Source organism: Pristis pectinata, chromosome 7, assembly GCF_009764475.1.
Source record: "Pristis pectinata isolate sPriPec2 chromosome 7, sPriPec2.1.pri, whole genome shotgun sequence".
Classification (NCBI taxonomy): domain Eukaryota; kingdom Metazoa; phylum Chordata; class Chondrichthyes; order Rhinopristiformes; family Pristidae; genus Pristis; species Pristis pectinata.
Window position 1 is genome coordinate 31,878,405 of NC_067411.1, and position 20,115 is coordinate 31,898,519.

At 37.2% G+C, this 20,115-nt stretch overlaps 1 protein-coding gene across 4 annotated transcripts in view; it reads left to right on the forward strand.

The window, feature by feature from the left end:
- Positions 1 to 20,115, forward strand: part of ric1 (RIC1 homolog, RAB6A GEF complex partner 1) — a 99,011-nt gene that overhangs the window by 34,914 nt on the left and 43,982 nt on the right. For all 4 annotated transcript variants that reach the window (XR_007956677.1, XR_007956678.1, XR_007956679.1 and 1 more), the window contains 6 exons: positions 3,155 to 3,234; positions 12,713 to 12,820; positions 14,674 to 14,816; positions 17,329 to 17,462; positions 18,490 to 18,581; positions 19,406 to 19,494. Coding sequence is in view for 1 of the 4 variants with exons in the window: in XM_052020349.1 (XP_051876309.1) it covers positions 3,155 to 3,234; positions 12,713 to 12,820; positions 14,674 to 14,816; positions 17,329 to 17,462; positions 18,490 to 18,581; positions 19,406 to 19,494 (646 nt within the window). In the remaining 3 variants the exon portion in view is untranslated. The remainder of the gene's footprint in view (positions 1 to 3,154; positions 3,235 to 12,712; positions 12,821 to 14,673; positions 14,817 to 17,328; positions 17,463 to 18,489; positions 18,582 to 19,405; positions 19,495 to 20,115) is intronic.

The following is a 20,115-nucleotide window of genomic DNA, read 5'->3' on the forward strand; positions in this document are numbered from 1 at the left end:
CCCTCCTGACTGTGACCCACTTGCCTGACTCATGTGGCCCTGGTGTGACCACCTGCCTATAACTCCTTTCTATCACTTCCTCATTCTCCCTGACCAGACAAGGGTCATCGAGCTGCATCTCCAGTTCCCTAACACGGTCCCTGAGGAGCTGCAGCTCGACACACCGGGTGCAGATGTAGCCCTCCCGGAGGCAGGGAGACTCCGGGAACTCCCACATCTGACACCGAGCACAGAAAACCGCACTCATACTACTTCCTTTTATTCAAGTCACCTACCTTTCCTCGCCCCTTTAGCGCCTAAGCCCATTGAGCCAAAGCCCCAACCACTCTGCTCCCTCTCACTCCGCTGCCCGCTGGATATGGCAGTCTGCTTTTTAAACTGTCCGCGCGCTACCTGCCGATGTCACGTGCCTGCGTAGTCCAGCCCCACTATTCCTGATGAGAATTATAAAAAAAAATATCTGTTCCGAAGTCCCGAAACCTGCCGAAACAAAACCTGTTATTTCACAAACTTCGATATTTTTAAAAAAACAGTCAATTAGTCAATTTTTTAATTTGTGAGCTGTGACGTATAATGATCTTTTAAGATTTTTTTTTACACTTTGTAAAAAGTGTTTGCAGTTTTAAAGTTCACTGAGATGTTTTAAGATCACCATAAGTTTGACTCCAATACACTCTTTTCAAAGCCGATACTACAGATTCATATCTAGGGATGCAGTGTATGCCAAGTTAACACATTATCTTGTGCATCAAGATTCAGAGTTCTCCAAGTTACTGGAAATTTCGCTCTTTGTGCATGAAGGGCAATGTTTATTTGCCAGGAAGAGTTTCATATAATATCCTGTCCAAACAGTAAATTTCAAATACTCCATGGTAAATCCATTTTTGTTTAAGGCTCAGTGACTAAGTACTATATACTTTTACAATTGCTCAAGATACTTGGTTCATGAAGTGCCATTTGCCAATAATTGTTTACTTCAGAGCTGCCTTTGGTATGCCAACAGATTTGACAATAAGGTGATCCTTGTACTGCCTGTTCAAATTAAATTTGTTTGAATTTGACCCTTGGGCAGAATCTCTTCAAGTAACTGAGTGAATTAATTAACCTTTTCTTGGGAGATCAATAAGGAAGAGTCCAAGTGTTCAGCTCCAAAGGGGCATCTATTCCATTTGAATCTTCAGTTCTTATTGTCTAGGGCAAATAGAATTGAGGAAGTGAGTGTGCTGTTAGGGAATGAGTTGCAGAGGGGAAACTCAAACAAAAAATTGCATCAAGATCTGAAAGTCACACAATTCATCATGACCTTAATATCATCTGTTTTTGAACATAGGAGGCATGTTTGTCTGTTCCCATGCATGAAGTATTTTTAACTAGTTTCATGGCCAGATTGCAACATGGAGCATTTAATCAGTCTTGTAGGAAAAATATGTTTTTCTATCACTTCGGTATTTCATGGTGACCTTCATTTTTGCCACAGTCTTTTTCCAAGTAACTTGTGTTTGCCTTGTATCCTGCTAATTTGGCTGCTGCCCTCAACCTCAGCCCGTAACTTCCATGACTGTTTCTCTTTGTTTTTCTCAACCCATCCACTCGTCATACTTCCTCTCATTTTCCCTTTGGGTGCTCAACTTTCACAATTCATACCCCAAGTCTTGACACTTGACACTGATCTGCTGTCCAAGACCTGGATAAACCCACAGAGACTCAATACACCTAAAGCATTCTTTCTAAAACAGTATTTTTTATTATTATCACATAGGTGTGCATATGTTAATTGATTACTGCTGCTCTTCCTTCAGTACAATAAGTACACTTAATATATTCACTGTCAAGTATTATGGGAGTTTCTGATTGGGGCTATATAAATGCATCTTTTTTTAAAGACTGGACTGCAGCCTTGATGTGACATTTGTCCCTGAGAGTATCTTTCAGGCCATGTCTTTGTGCCATCATTATACTGGCTATTTTCATTACTGTAATATTGCCTGGCTCCTCTTTGAGCCAGCCTTCTGAAACACTTTGTTTTCTGAGGATATGGATATTCCAGTGTACAAGTAGCCAGCCTCCTTTTACTACTCTCCATTAACTTGAGGTAAGCTAAGATTTCATTGCCCATGTTCAAGTTTGCACCAAGTCCCTTTCACCCATTCCCCTTGTGCTAAAAGACCTAGATTGGTTCCAGGTTAAGGATACTCTTGATACAAGGGTCAGCCTTGATTTCAAATCACTTCATGGCTTTGTTCTTCTCTCTTTCCGTAATCTCTTCCAGCTTGCAACCACCTGAATTACTTTCACTTCTGTCATTCAGGCTTCTTGATCATCCATGATTTTAACTACCCTGTCACTGGCAACTGGTGGGCTCTGAATTGTACAATTTGATCCTTAACTCTCTTCACTGGTCTTAATTCCTCACTGTCCTGCCCCCAGCTGTGTTTAAGATATAAGATATTTATTAGTCACATGTACATCAAAATAGTGAAATGTGTCTTTTTGCGTTACTGAGACTGTGCTGGGGGCAGACCGCAAGTGTCGCTACTCTTCCAGCGCCAACATACATGCCCACAGCTCCTAACCCATATGTCTTTGGAATGTGGGAGGAAACTGGAGTACCCAGAGGAAACCCACGCAGATGCACAGGGAGAACATACAAACTCCTTAAAGACGGCAGGAATTGAACCCCAGTTGATGGCACTGTAATAGCGTTACGCTAACCGCTATGCTACTGTGCAGCCACGTTTTCATAGCTCCATAAAGATTACAATCATACATTTTTATATAGATTATTTTCAAAATTACCAATGTCTGAAAAACAAATTTGTTTATAATCTAAAATTGTGTGCCATGTTTCTAAGTCATAAACCAGAAGCTCAACCAGTAAAAAAAAAATTAACAGTGAATATGTGGTACTTGTCATAATAAGCCTTTATAAGAAAACTTAATTTGCTGTGTCACCAAGATTCGGTATTATGTATATGTAGAAAATCAAACCAATATTAATAATGTGCAAGAAAGACCTAATTTATTGGATCTTTTTGTCCTCGTGTTATTTCAGTACGTATGGCAAAAATGCTTTTTTACTTGTTTTTTAAAAAAAGCAACCTTAATGAAGTTTTTTTAAATTGCGTATTGTAATTTTGATTTCTGTTTCTTTCAGACTAAAAATGGATACATCTTGCTCTTTGACATTGTGTATTCAGGACAAGAGAAATACTTATATGAACCAGTGTATCCCAAGTGAGTTTTAACTTTTAATTTTGAAATGGCTGTGTTGTTCAGTTGGCATTTTTTTGACATTGATCACACATGATCATCTATGATTTCAAGACTGCAGGTTTAATTGTGTTTTACAGAAACTCCATCCAGATTACTCAGGCTCACAATCAAATTCCCAGTTTCTCCCCACCTATAAAATTATTACTGTGTCATCACACCTGCCGTATTTTCCTTGATCTGACAGACACACCGTTTGCATTCTCCCTTGAGTCATGTCCACTGTCTTTCTGTCATCTCCCTTCCATTCCAGATTGGCTGTTCAGCAGAACAATCGTGTATGTGAGTGGGTGGAGTGGCACTTAACATTGAGGGCCTAAACCCAAATATTGTGATAGAGGCCAGATATCACAGAATATGATTTTCCACAAAATTTATATAGGCCTTAATCCTTAAAGCATTTGTTGATGAAAACTGCATAGCTTAAAGGGAGCTGGGGCTACCCAGGTTTGGATTCAAAGATTATGAAGAAGAGTGCTGAGTCTTTTAAAATCATTACTGTGAACTAAGATGTGACTGATAACCCAGTTCATTGGTTGTGCTGCACCAAGGAGTCAAATATCCTAAACACAAAGGCGAGACAGAAATCAGGATTGTGGATAAAGTTTCAAGTCTTAACTCGGCTTTTACTCTTCATTGCCTGTCTTTTATGCATACACCACCTGTACTGAGGACTGGCTTTCTGGAGCCTGACTGTTTGGCCAATCATTTCACAGCATGGCAAAGTTTTTAAAATGCTTTAATGCTTATGGCATTGCTTTTAAGTCAGGTGGCTGCCAAATACAAAAGGAAGAGCAATGGCCTGACGTTGATTCTTTTGTGCTTTTCAGTAATAGGCTCAGTGATCTGAACTCCAGTATTTCAATTCCCTTTTCAAATCATTTCAATTTTTCTCTAAACTCTGGAGTACATCGAAATGCTGCTGTGATAATATGCCAGATGTTTTAAACCTCTCCCCAGCAGTGCAGTTGTACAGGTCAATATAGGCTGTGAAAATCAGTCAATTAACAGCTTTGTTGATCGTGGTTTTATATAAATGCATGTTTTTGGTGGTAAGTCTGCAAGACGAACATGAGTTTTTTGTGTTCTGTGCAGTATTTTAAATATGTACATATTAAAATTTAACCAGATAACTTATCAGAGAAGTCTGCAATATTGCTTAGAAACAGGCAGCAAACATAATGCCAGCATTAAGATACATGGACTATGCAATACCCATTTTGAAGATCAGCATCACTCTCCTTTGCTTATTGCAAAGTAAAAATCATGAATTCAGTAAGGGTACTAATTTTTCTGAACTCTGAGGAAAGCTAGGAAACTTATAAAGAAGGGGAATTTTCTCCTGAAAGATAACAGATTTTTACATTGTTTGATCTTCTACAGATGTATTTTATGTTAATATAATTTAGTGAAACAGAGAAAATACTGGAGAACTTTGCATCTTAAAAGAGAGGTTGACAAAGAAAGCAAAAGGAACTGCCATAATCAGAATCGTCACAAAGGTGCAGTCTTCAAAGTCAAGAAATGGATGTGAAATTTTGCAGAAGATAGCGGAGTCTGACACGAAAAATAATAGAGGGAGAAATGAAATAAGGAAACAAGTGTCTAATGACACTATCAATCAGCATACCTTTTGGGATGCTGGAGGAAACTTATGCAATCACAGGGAGAATGTGCAAACTCCACACAGACAGCAACAGAGGTCAGGATTGAACCTGGGTCTCTGAAGCAACGGATCTACTTACTGCATCACTATTACATGTTTAACCAACATTTAAATTTTTTGATCAGATCATAGGGAAGGTGGTTGAAGGAAATGCAATAAATATCATCTGTATGGATTTGCAAAAGGCATTTAATGAAGATCCATAGAAAGGGATGATTAGCAAATTTTAACTCTGAATAAAATGTTAATAGCAGCATGGATAAGAAATTGATCTGACAGAAAACAAGGTCATGATAAAGTTGAGGTTTTTCATTCATTATCTTGCCACGGAACAAGGCCTAGGCACAAGCCTTTCTGAGCTTGGCAGGGACTCTGAGCCAAATGCTCTGGGAAGACTCACCACAGCTGTTAACTCCAGATCTAGGGATCTGCTGTGATGGTGCCCACTGCAAATCTAGAGCTCTGTCTCCAGCCCAGAACTCACCACCAAGATGCAGCGATATGTCACCTTCAGTTCTTCTGTAAGGGAGTTATCACCTGCAGACTTATTAATGCCAATAGATATTCCCACTATTACACTAAAGAATGGATTTTTTTTTAATTCACTTATACAGAGCCAGTCCAATCTGATCTGAACTCTACCTTTTGATGCCAAACCTGACATTGTTTGGTCCCATCGAGCTCAGATTGAGAGGCCAGGTTCCAGTTAGAAGATTACAAATGTGGACCAAAGAACTAAGTGCTAGAGATGAGGTGAATGTGACTGCCCTTGACATCTAGGCTGTATTTGACAAAGTAGCTTTTTGGAATCCTGTAAAACCGAAAGCAATGAGCATCAGGGGCAAACTACTTCTGTGGCTGGAGTTGTACCTTGAACAAAAGATGTTTGTGAATATTGGAGGTCAGTCATCCCAGTCCCATGATATCATTGCAAGAGTTACTTCAGGCAGTGTCCTAGGCTCAACCACTTTCAACTGAGTCATCAGTGACTTTTCCTGTCAAAGTGGGGATGCTTGCTGATAGCACAATGTCCATTTGTGACTCCTCAGAAAATTAGGCAACCCACACTTGCATGGAGCAAATCCAGACAACATGTAGTTATGGATTGATAAATAGCAAGTAACTTTCACCTCGTAAATGTCAGGCAATGATAATCTCCAGTGAGGAAACCTCATCCAGCGTGGACATAAAGTGGCACCGCCATCATCAAATCCCCCACCATTAGTAACCTGGTATCACCCTTAATCAGAGACTTGGCAGGAGCAGCTTCATAAGTAGAATAGCTACAAGTGCAAGTCTGAACCTTGGTGTCTACAGCAAGTTGCTTGCCTCCTGACACTTCAAAGTCCCAAGTCAGGAACGTTATGGAATATTCTCCACTTGCCTCAGAGTACAGCTCCAAGAACAACAACACAACCTGATTGACTGACATCCCTTGAACGCAAAGTGTTGGTTCCCTGCACCTGAGGCACACTGTGTACTATCTACAACATCCTCCCAATCTACTTCCCCCAGCACCTACCAAACTTGCAAACTTAATCCTGCCATCCAAGAGGGACAAAGGCAGTAGGCACACAGGAACAGCATCACCTGCAGGTTTCTCTCCAAGTCGCACACAGTCCTGATTTGAAAATATACTCTTCATATTGATAAACAAAAAAAAATCAATTGATATTGATAAGTTGGAATAATTTTATTATAAAAAAAAACTAACCCCACTACCAAACCAAAGCTGTTTAGTAACATCCTAAAGACATTGTAGTATTGGCCAATATCTGTACATTTAGCACCAAATCAGTGGTTTTGAAAGTAGTTCAGAAAAGGTCCCCATAATATTTGAAAGTTCAGAATAGATCCAGAAATAGAGCAACGGATATATTCCTTCATCTGTGTAACATATTACTGTGAACAAAAGCCTACTGGTTCAAGAAGGTGATTCACCACCACCTTCACAAACTTAGTCAGATGGTCTATAAATGCTGACTTCATTAACAATGTACCCTCAAGAAATGAATTAAAAATAAATCTAGTTAGAAAATGCTTGGTTTAGAGTCCATTTTGATAATGACTTCACATGTTTCACTTTTATAATGTATTTTGAGGGTGAAATGAATTTCAAATTTTCACATTAAATAGAGCAATTTAATCCTCCGTCATCATTTTGCAAACATTTAGAAGGATTCAAACTGTTTTAAAGGAGATAAGTGGAACAGTTTTGTATGCCTATTTGTGTTATGGGAGGAGAAGTATTGTTTTTACACTGTCAATTGCATGTAAATGGATCAGAAAGGCATCAGCAATAAGATTGGGGGGAGACAGAAAACAAATACAAGATTGGTCATTGGCCTGCCATCTGCCTGCCATACCTGAAAGTACAACTTTTGTATCAGTCTTATAAAGTTGAGAGAGCTGTTGCATGTGCCAACTATGTTCCAACATGCTGATTAAATAAACATATTACAAACAAATCTCAGTAACATATCAGACAGTGAATTATTTTGTTTTCATTTAGTAACATACATCCCAAGAATTTATAGATTAAGGTGTGCTCAAATGCATTTCAAATGTGGTATTTACAAGTCAAAATCAACTTCCTCACCTCAAAACAATGATTGCAAGTGAGAGGAAAATATGTAATTCGCACCCATTTCATCCAATAAAGGAGGCTTGTTCCTAATTTCCCCAATGGTACATTTTTTCAAAAGATGTTTCAATTGGCACTTGGTTAAAAGGTGACTCAAGCAAATAGCTCTGTTACTTAAGGCGAGAAATATTTTTGGAAAAAAAATGTTGTAATTTCCATTGCTTATTGACAATTGACCCCTTTCTAACAGTTCCACATAAAATATTCATAAACGATTTCAAATATACATAGGTAAATGTCATACTTTCTAGTTACTGAATAATAACACAAGGTTTAACTGCTTAACTAACACATGGAATTGCAAAGTTCAAAGCATATCTTGGCCAAGGCTTCTGCAATATTTAATGCTATCTACTTATCTAATTTTTTTTTCTAAAGCTGAGAAAAAATAGAGTTTGAAGCTCATACGGCTAATTTAAGATCAGATAATTTATACCTTTAAGTAAAATGTAAAGACCAAAACTGAACCTTTGGCGTTGCTGCAGGGCAAACGCCAAACATAATCATCATGGCAAAATGCCAAAAATAATTTATCATGGTCAGTATTTGGGGTCTGGCAAGTGAAAATCATTTGTTTATAAATTTAGAAGCAATTTACAGTTTACAGTTAATGAAATGGCAAAAGAGGGCTCAAAGACACTAAGGGTTTTATTTGACTAAAACAGTCTGCTCCAGTTTGCCATTGTGAAGGTAATAAGATTTGCCAGTTCATTTGTAGTAATGGTTTCCCTTCCGTTTGTTGTCTTTCCCAAGGTCTATGCCAATTAGCAGTTAGTTTTGTAATGCTACCAGAAACGCACTGGCTATGGATTAAACACATAATTTTTTTTTACTGCTTTAACATGTTCTGTACAACAGGGAGAACCATAATTAGGAAATCCTATACCAGAAATCCTACCCTATTAACTGGATGGCTTGACTGTTATAGTGAGCCTGGGAAAATGGCATCTGATGTAGATGAGCCGAAATTATAGTGGCTGGTCATTTCATTACAGATTTAAAATCGCCTCGTGTGGCCATGGAAATGGGGATTCTCACTTTATTTTGAGATGGCAGATTTGGGGTAGAATTTTCCATTGAATATGCTTCTACATTTTATTTTCATTTCAATTGCTTACGATTCTGTCTAAATTTGTAAATGGTTTATTAATATATTAGGTTTGTGAACCGTCTTAAATTGTGTTGCAAAGAATGAGAAAAGCATGTCAATTAGAGGGTGTTCAGAAGAACAGAGACCCAGTTTTAATTTTCTTCAATTTGCTTCACCAGGGTATCTCATCAAACAAATACATGTGATGCTGATGTGGCAACAAAGTTCAAACATCTTCCCATTGCTGAGTGTACTATGCACCTTTTCATGCTGTTTAATGGTCATATCCTGCATGCCTATTTTATGACTTGCAGATGACATGACTTAAAGGGAGTGCATTACTAATTCTATGCCTGAATGTTGTAATACCCAAGATACACTATGGTGTTAAGTTTCAGAAATGTTTCTAATTTTAAAAAGAATTTCAAATTATTCATTTGATTTTTAGGTTTAGTCACCATGAAAGATTACAATTACCAGAAGATTTTTTAAAAATCTTTCCCCTCTCCTTTCTCCCTCAACAATCTACAGCTTCAGTATACTTATGTTGGGTATCACAGGTGTTTCAAATGTAATGTTCCCTTGATTATTTGGTTTTAACCGTGACCCTGCATTAGCTGCTATTCTACAACTCTTTCTAAAAGATGACACAAAGCACAATGGGCTGAACAGTCTCCTTAGCTGCTGCAATTTCAAATGATTCTGTAATGATTTCTGCATTAAATATAAGAGTTGTGATGTCATGTTGCAGCTATACAAAATATTGGTCATGCAGCATTTGGAGTATTATGTACTGTTCTGGTCACCGCACTGCAGGGAGGATGTGGTAGCATTAGAAAGAGTGCAGAAGAGATTCACTAGGATGTTGCCAGTATTGGAGGGCTGTAGTAATGAGGAGAGATTGGATAGGCAGGGTTTATCCTCACTGGAACATAGGAAGCTGAGGGGTGGCCTTACTGAGGTTTATGAAGTTATGAGGGGCACAGATAAGGTAGATAGTAAGAGTCTTGTTTTCTAGGGCAAGGGAGTCTAAAACTAGAGGGCATTGGTTTAAAGTGAAAGGGGAGAAATTTAAAGGAGATCTGAGGGACAGGTTTATCATACAGAATGGTAGTTACATGGAACAAGCTGCCAGAGGAGGTGGTGGAGGCAGGTATAATTACAGTGATTAAAAGGCATTTGAACAAGTACTTGCATAGGAAAGGAGTTGGGGGATATGGACAATGCAGGCAAATGGGATTAGTGTAGATAGGCATCAAGGTTAGCATGGATGCTTTAGGCCAATTGGCCCATTTCTCTGCTGTATAACTCTGATTCTATTGCTCTAACTGCTCTCTCACTTCTCTTGATGATGCTTAATGTATTGTTAGTAACATTGAGGAAATGAGGCCATCTACTTTTGTAGAGAAAACAGAAGTAGAATATTTTTTTAATGCTGAGATACGAAGAATGTTGGTGTTCAGAGGGGCCTGGATATTCTCGCACATCAGAGTATTTGTGCAGCTATGAGAAGAAATTAGGAAGACAGATGGTATGTTGACCTTTATTGCAAGAGGTTTTGGATTCAAGAATAAAGATCATCTGTAGTGCCCCTGAGATACCATATCTGATTTATTGTCTCTCTACCCAAGGAAGGATATACTGTACTTGTAATAGAAGTTCATCAGAGTGATTCTTGGGCATTGGAGTAGATGGAGTGGAATTATTCTGTGGGGAGAGATTGAGCATCCAGTGTTTTGAAGCATAAAAATCCTTACAGGGTGGATGCTGGCACATTGTTACTTCTGGGTAGATGCCTGTAAATGGTTTCAAGTCTCAAAGTAAGGCTTGGTCATTCACGACTGAGATGAGAAGTAATTTCTTCATTCGGAGGGTAGTGAATCTTTAGACTTTTCGACCAAAGAAAATTATGAAGGTTCATTCAAAGCACAGTTATATAAGGGAATCGAGGGATATTGGGTTGGTAAATGAAAGAGCTAAGACAAAAGATGAGTCATGATCTTATTGAATGATGTGGTAGACACAAGGGTCCAAATGACCTTTTCCTGCTATTTCTTGTGTTCCTTTGCTCATGTGGGCCATGCCAAATTCCAACAGTCAGTACATGACTTTTCCCACAAATGAAGGCAGCTCTAGGCAGTTTTTGTAACTGGGACTTGTTTTTATCATTTCCTGAACTTTTTGCAAATTGATCACTCCAATTTTCCTCCAAGTTCCTCTCTGCAGCACCACCTTCATTTGTTACACTAATTTCTCTTAGAAGAAACTGATACATCTTCAGTGCTATACCTTTCTTTTCCTCTGGATCTTGTATAATTGAGTTTTCTCTAAAGTACCATCATTGGGCACAAATATCTCTATTTTTCTGCTTCTCAGTCACATTATCCGTAGGTATCCAAATCCACCAAAAAAGCAGAGCCATCATCTTATTGAATAGCAGTACAGCTTGAGGGGGCCATGTGTCCTTCGTTAGATTCAGATGAGATACCCTTCAGAGTAATTCTAAATCAGTATTCATTAATTGTAAATGTTTTTCCTTTTATATTGACTGACAAAAATAAATCATGCTTTTTTATTAACTTCAATTAACTTTCTTACTACCCAAGTATGTACTCTGCATTAAAATTACTTTTACAGTGTAGTTATTTTCAAAATTTTTTTTTCTGTACCATTTTATTTTCCACTTTTATTGTGTGGTCAAGGAGGTTAATGTTACATGCTGGTTTGATGTTCTCTTCCACTGACATTTTGCTCTTCTCTGTAGGAAAAAGCCCTTAATAAAGATGGATATGAACTAGGGCAGCATATGACTTTGGTGTAGACCCATTTGTAGCAGTTGATATTGATCTAGGGAGACTTCTTCACAATTGATTTATAAACTAAGGATGAAATGGATATTGAATTATGTATTGTTCCAATGACTCAGTGCACTTTGTTTTCAAGTGAATTATTTGTTTGCTCATGACACTTCTATTTAATTGCCAATGCTCATGTTGTTTGGCTTGCTGCTTCCTTGATGGCATTAGTGGTGGAAACTTTTGAACATACAAACCTCCCTCAAGTTTATCGGAATTAATAAATTAAAGTTGTGGTTTAGAAAGATCGATGGGAACTTTTTCTTTGTCTTCAACCCCAATGCTGCTCTCTGATCTTGCTAACTGATCTGTAATTTTAATGCTATCTTTTTCTTCACTGTTACTGATGTATCCACTTTCAGCAGAGCATTCATGCTGTTTTCGATCAAGCAATAGATCAGCATGCAGTTTCGCACTCTGCTGATCTTTCAATCCATCATAGCCTTCAGCTATTAGCAGGCTGACGTGAACTGAGCAGATATTAAATGCAAAAGATGGTTGTATCAGAATATTTAACGAGAAACATATTGTTAAATTTTAACCAAAACAATTTCCCAGTCATTTTCTAATGTATACAATCACAATGTGAGATGGATTTGGAAATACCATTTCGGACTAAAAGTTTTAAACTCTATAGCCTTCAAATGAGCTGCCTTTCATTTCTCCTCTTGCCTGGAACTTAAGAGATGACAAAAATGGCTTCAGCTGTATAACTCACTAGTTTTTTTAAAAATTGAATGAAAGAATAAAGCGTTCATGTTCCCTTCTGATGACCAATGGGTATTGTTGCTCTTCTGATGTGGCAGTGTTAAAAGTTCACTGCTTTGTTATTTTTCCATATTGCCCATCAGGAAAGATCTTGAATTTCAACTTGTTAGAATTACCATTTTAATTGTGGGGGAGAAAAAGTGATGTAAATTTTTGTATCCCTTCTGGTTACCATTGCCAAAAAATATCATCAATGTAACTTTATTCAAATTTAAAGAACAATCAGAAAATTAAGTTTCTGATTGATGATTAAAATTATTTCAGTAGGGCATTTTGTTTTCAGTCAGATGCCTCAGTTCCTTAATCCAAGTATTTAAACATGAAGTTTCATTCAATAAGTGGGTGAATACTTGGACTCTGAATGTCCAAATGGGAATCGCATTTGCTTTAACAAACTGACTGCTTTCCATCTATTATAGAGGAAATCCAAGAGTGAAAGTAACTACTGCTTACAAGGAGGAACAATGTGCTCCATCCATAACTGTAGAGATGAAGAAGGTGCTTGATTTCCAAGCACAAATCACAAGGTAATCCTTGAATGTGTTGCACACTGCTTTGCATATTTTTCAAACCCATTGTTTGTTTGTAATGCGTGAGAGATTTTCACTTTACCCCAAATATAACTCCATACAGTTCACTAACCTGAGTTAATTTTGAAATATTGATATAGCTGTGGTTTTTCTGTCAATTAAGATGGAATACTGTGTAACAGCACTGGAGTTCTGTGCCAGGTGGAAAGTAGCCTTAATAAAGAGATCTTTAACTTGTGGAACTATTTGTAATTGTGAAACTAAAGAACCAAATCACTTTTCAATTAATATTTTAGGAATCATTCTTGAATTTATTATTCCATTACTTGTTTGTTTGTAGTTGACATGTGTTGGCCATAATCTGAAGATTCTTACTGCCACATGATAGTTTAAAAAATTTGCATCAAACCATTTCAGTATGGGATATTCTAGTTGTATTTTATTTGTGGAATTGGATAGCATGTTTGCTACTGCCCAAAAAATCATTTGCAGCATTGTATGTGGGGGAAAAAAATCTTAATACTTTGCAATTCTTTAGTTTTTGTTCGTTTCCTCAGGACTGATTTTTTTTTGTTAGACCGATATGTGAGTTGGCTTTGCGTTTTGTTTAATTTTCTATGCAAATGAGGAACTTCAGTGTGTGGGTGTGATACCAGATAATGAGCCATAAATGCATCTATCCCATAGTTAGGTTTGCCTTGTGGTAAATATTATGACTTGTAATAGGATCTTTTAATACAACAGAATATAAGTCTGTTTGTAATATTTGATTAAATTAATTGACCGTCAAACTTGGGAGCTTCAAGAGATTTTTAAAAGTACTTTATAAGTATTTTCAGGGCTGCTAACAATTATGAGGAAAATTGCAAGTTAATTTGCTCCAGGTATGGAACCAATTCTGGGATATCATTCCGATGTAATTTATAGCTGAAATATGTTTCATATTTTCTCAAGTTTATGTACTAAGAGATAACATTAATAGTTTGTTAGATCCATCTTGTTTTAGCTGAGTGGTCATCATAACATTGCCCTGTTGTTGTTGTCAATGGCAAAGGCAATCTTTGTTTATCCCCCTCCTCATATTTCCTTTGGCGTAATAGAGATTCACCAACATTGAGTCTCCAGACCAAACCCAGTAAATGCTGGAAACACTCAGGAGGTCAGGGCTGTATCTATGAAAAGAGAAACAGGGTTAACTTTTCAGATTGACCTGAGATGTTAACTTTCTCTTTCTACATAATCTGCCTGAACTGCTGAGTGTTTCCAGCATTTTTTTGTTTTTATTTCCAAATTACCAAGATTTAATTTATCAAATCTCAGTGTTGTCCATGGGACAGCTTTCTTGATTGAGCAGACTATCAGTTAAACTCGCCTGCTTTTTAAGTAGTATAGAATCTTTAGCCCTGACTGGAGCAGAGAGCTTTGAATTGATATCTCATCTAAAAGAAAGTATCTCTGACAGTTAATGCTGCCCAAGCTATGAATTTCTTCCATTAAAATTTTAATTCCCTTCTAATTTTATGAAAATTTATGAAGTCTGTTCCAACAATAGTTGATCCATGTTCTTAGCATCCTTTGCATGAAGGCATCTGTTGTAGATTACTGACATATACAATGTTGCAGCAATAGGAAGAATGCCATTACCAATCTTTCTAACTAGTTTGAATGATGTCTGCAGATAGCAATCAATTTCAAGAAATTTAATGTAGAAACATTGATAAAAAATTGGTTGAGAATAGAATATTTAGAATTGGATTGTCTTTTTGCTGGTGATAAACTTTGGTAAATTTCTCTAATTTTATTACAATGGATTAAAGTCACAATATAAAATATATTATTTTTCTTCCCAGTTTGCAGTCAATGCAGGATGATTTGGTAATCGCTACCAATGATGGGATACTCCATCTTATTCACTGGGATGGTTTAACAAATGGAAGGAAAGCCATTAACCTTTGTTCTGTTCCATTTTCTGTGGACCTACAGTCGTCACGGGGTAAGATGTTCACATTTTGTCATTCTGGCCTGTGGTGAGATTTACACAGGAAAACTGCATTTTAAATATCTCATCTTCCAGGATATAATTGGCTATGGGAAGGGGAGGATTATTATATCCAATCTCAAATGTTGTGTGCCACACCTGATGGTCCAGATATTATTTCATTCCAATTTGTCCAGCCATGGCACACAAATTCTGTCACTCACAGAAGAATGATCACAGTGGAAGCAGCTTCTCTTTAAGAGTGTAGACAAGCATAGATAGTGAAGTGAACCTATGTTTATAGAAGCAACAAATTATATTTCTATGAACAAAGTAAAGGAAGGATTGAATAATTTTCATTATTAAAATAAATCAAGTGACCTCTTGTAAGAAGTTTATTGCAGGAAACTGCCATTTCAATTTTCTTTCCTCCCTTAAAGTGAGCATTCATGTGAATGCACATGGGGTGAGGGTTCCTTGAGTGGATATTATGCAGAAAAAGCTATAGTGCTTAGCAAAGGGGTTAAAACCAGGAGGTATGGATTTAATCTAAAAGGTAGAATGAGTGGAGGGGAGATGAGAAAAATAGTTTTACTACCAGAGGTTGGTAGGATCTGGAATTCATTGCCTGAAAGGGTGGCTGAAGAAGAAACCCTCATCACATTTAAAAGTTACTTGGATGTGTACTTGGAGTGGTGATCAAGAGGGCTACAGACCTAGTACTATAAAGTTTGCTGGCACTTTTTCAGTTGGTATACACATGATAGGCAGAATGGCCTCCTGTACTGTAAATTTATGATACTGTTCAAGATAAAATATCCAGTACAGAAACCCAGAGGTTGTGATGTTTTCAGACAAGCTTAATTTGCTGCACCACCACCTATCTTGCTTGCTTTGTACTCCCTATGCCCTATCAGCAGTCAGATCCTTAGCTAGGGACACGAGAGACTGCGGATACTGGAATCTAGAGTTCATAAAGACAAACATCTGGAGGAACTCAGCAAGTCGGGCAGCAACTGTGGAGTGAAATGAACAGTCAATGTTTCAGGTCGGGACCCTTCATCTGGACTAGTCCTACAGTCTGTCCACTTCCCTCCACAGATGCTGCGTGACCCGCTGAGTTCCTCCCAGATCCTTAGCTAGTAGTATTCCGCCATCCTCCTCCGAGTTGAGTTTGCACTGGCCACTCAGCCTGATTGACTAAGGAGACATCCACTCACCGGCTAGTTGCTGGTGTAAATTGTGCATTCAGCGAGGGCTGATGACTCTTTGGCAAACTGTACAGCACTTGCCAATCGTTGGCATGGGGGAAGGCCATGTGACCATGCTTTGTGTATGCTGATGATGTCAACGTGATGGTCACACTCCTCTCCCCAAAAGCCTGTTTCTCACCTTCACAGGCAAGGCTTTACACCTATATTCCCCTTAAAGGTATGTGGGAATAAAACATTTCCAAGGTTAATCAACACAAGTTTACTTTCATTGATTAGGCTCATGGAAATTTAGGATTGAGGCAACTTTGAGATGACAAGACAGCTGGCAAGTTAAAACATGTACCCTTGGATTTAATACTGAACAAGGAATTTGAGTTTTTAAATAGAAGCATTTATTTATCCATAAAACATTAACTCAGCCAGTGTTTCTAGTAATCGGCATGTATCTGTCAACCAAAATTACCCCACCCCTACAGTTCTTTAGAGGTGTACAAGAGAAAGACCACCAAGTACTGAGATGCAAGTTTCTCTGAGGAAACTTAGAAGCAGATAGAATACTACCACAATGCATGTTTTAGTGGAATTTCATTTTGTTTTACTTTATAACTTTTATAATGATTGAATGGTGCTGTTCAGAAATGTTTAACTTTGTTATTCTATTATTTAGATAAATTAGTGGAAGGGAAACATTATAATCTCTGTCCTTAACTAAAGCCTTTGGTCCACTGTGAATGATTGATAATATATGGGATCATTCTTGCCATCCCAGAGCCTTGATGTATTACCCCTTTCCTCAGCCCCCTCTCCTCTCTTTTTCAGCATTCCAGAGAGACCATTATCTCCAAAGTACCCTGGGAAAGTACAGGAGATGCATTACATTGTCTAACATGACCTATTACCCACTCTCTTCCCACCATCCCTAGACAGTATATGACAGATAAGTTGCACCAGAGGGTAAGGCTCCTTGCATAAAGTAAAAATGTCTCTTTGATAAGGGAGTAATTTACCTCCTGAGAAGTCCAATATTAGGCTGCTGACAGTAACTTGAGGATTTTTGCTTTTGTGTGCATGTGCACAGAAATTCCTATTGCAGAGTAATGTTGGCAGTTTCTTTAACGTTTCCCCACAAAATCCAATTCTGCATTTCACTCTCCACAGATGCTGTCAGATCTGCTGAATATTTTGACCATTTTTTTATTTACTGAATGATTCCTTGATTGATTTAGGGTGTGTAGCCATACAGCACAGTGTATAATGCTTGTGAATCCTGGTCTGGATCTTGTAGCATGATACTTTTTTTTTCTTTTCGACAGGTCCTTCATTAGATTTTGAGTTTGTATGTATCCGGGATATGGAATACTGTGCAACCCTTGATGGTTTTGCTGTGGTTTTTGATGATGGCCGGATTGGTTTCATTACTCCTGTGTCCAGTAAACTTGCAGCTGAGGTAAAATAAGCTTTAGATTGTATTCTTTTGTATATCATTACAGTATATTTTCATTTTATTTCAGGTGTGTTTAATTGATACTTTATTTGATGTTTATGGCATTTTTGGAAGCTAAATTTTTATCATTCAGTTTAAATGCAACACATTGGATATTTCAGGAATAATGCAGCCCTGTACTAGAGTTTATAAAGGCTTTTCTCTCACGTATTTTCAATGGAGAAGCTTGGCTACGGCTTGCTAGATTTCAAATAAGAGAAAAACATCCCACAGGAACACATCTCCACTTATAACATGGGATTCAATGGGAAAAGGGGGTTTGGGTTACAGAAAATTACAGTATATATGGTTTTCTAAAAACATAACTCCTCTGTAATGCGGGAGTAGGCTGTAGCCTGGATAAAATCATGTTTGATATGTGGGATTAATAATTCCTGATTTGATTTTTTTTCTGAATTTTTAATTTTTTTTCTGAATTTTTAATTTTTTTCCTGTTCATCATCTTGATTTTCTTCATAATTTAGTAACACTTATGATATTAGTAATGGTTAAAGATCTCAAATGTGATACATTACCTGCTACCACTTTTAAAACATGCGTTAAAACCCATATTTCATGCACTGCCTATAACCAGCGGAGCCACTTGACCTGGACCACCTGCTATATGCTGTTACAATGAGCATAGCTTTTTTTTCCCTCTGGCTAGTGACTTGTATGGCCAATGGAGACTTTACAACATTCATACATAGAATAAATTGCATTTATAGTTATCTCTATTGATGAAATATAGTTTTCTATTTGGTGTAGTGGGAACCTAATGTCCAGGTATGAGGAGGATAGTGGAACATGCCAGACATATCTGACAGAAATAGGGTACAAAGATTTGTTTATGCAGCTTCTAGTTGAATGGCCTTAATGTTGTCAGAATGCCAAAGACTATTGTAATGCGACAAGATTATTATGAAGAAAAGTATGTTCAGTAAATGTTGCATGTATGATGTTTATACAAGATTAAAACTTTGATTTTCAGGATTTTCATGGTGTATGGGCGCAAGAGGTTACTGATGGTACTTGTGTGGCTATTAACAACAAGTACAAATTGATGGCATTTGGCTGTGCAAAGTAAGTCAACTTGTTAACATTAAAGTTTAAACTGTGCATTAAACACTGCCAGTGATGAATAATGTACATATTGGATTTTGGTATCTGGAATACCAAACCGTCCTTTTGTAGAAAAGTGAAAAATTGAGGACTAACATAGAGAAGAAAAATGTAAGAATTCAAGGAAATGCAAATATTTCAAGAATTGAAAGAGAAATAATGAGAAAGTATCTCTACAATCTGGTAAATTGATAACCAAGGAATAAACTCAGGATTATCACAAAAATGAAGGAGAAATCAAGAATAATATAATCAACTAGAATGCTTAATCACAAGGAATGATTGAAGCAGAAGCTGTAATTTGAATTGGAAAATAATGAAAATGACAAAAATGGGTTTAAATTGAAGTTGACACTGATGTAGCTAAAAGACGGTAATTTAACCTGCACAAAAAATGTTCATGTACTTTTAACTATTGGTCTTATTTAACATCAAGAATGATACCTTTGTCTCGTGTCTGCATGAAATGAGTGTGAAGAACCACAATCCGCCTTTAATGAGCATGAGGTTTGGGATTGTTGCAGTAATTTTTGAAAAAAGATAAACATAGTAATGAGCTTCCCTTCAAATCGGGTAGCTGTGATAGAGAATACAGCATTTTACTTTAATTCACTTTGATATATCTGAAATTTATTGTCATGAACAAATAAGCATATTCTGTATCATAATGACCCTGTAAACAGTATTAAGCAGAGTGTCAAAAGGTGGCTCTCAATGTTGAATGGAAAATTGATAGGAATGTATGAATATTTTCTGGTGACTGATTTTATTTTGTGTTCCACTAGTGGTTCTGTTTTAGTTTACACAATGGATACAACTACAGGAAGCATGCAACTATCGCACAAGTTGGAATTAACTCCAAAACATTATCCTGGTAGGTATGAGACTTTAAAACTATTCTATGTAGAAATGCAATCCAAGCATAATTTTTTTCTTCCCTAACTTGTCAGACCCAAAGAGCATAGATAATCAATGGTGAAATAAATCTGGGCTTTAAAATTCATAATTAAAATTCATTTCAACCTTGCTCAGTAAAACTGTTAAGTAATGAATATCTTTAAATAGATCAAAATAACAGGAGCAGTTTCGCTGTATGTCCTTGTGAAGTTTGAGGATACTATAAATAATGATGTTATGAATACTTTTTGGTTAAGTAATCGCTGTCCTTTTGCACAATCTTCACACCAACCTCCACCAAAAAAATTGCTCAGTTTGATTCTTAGTTGTACATCAGCAGCACTTCATCCTCAAATGAATTGGACCCCACTCAAGAAATCATTGGAAACTACAGAGTCTAGGCCAGAATTTTCTGTTAAAATATCATTGCAGCTAATGATGCCAATATTTGAGTACAAATTTTAGTTGACAGAAAATTGCAAGATTAAATATATGCTTTCAAAAGCTTCCATCTAGTGTAAATTGCTCTGCTAAATTTTTGCAGTAAACACTTTCTCTCCCCCCTTCTCCCCCCCCCCCCCCCCCACAACACTCTAAG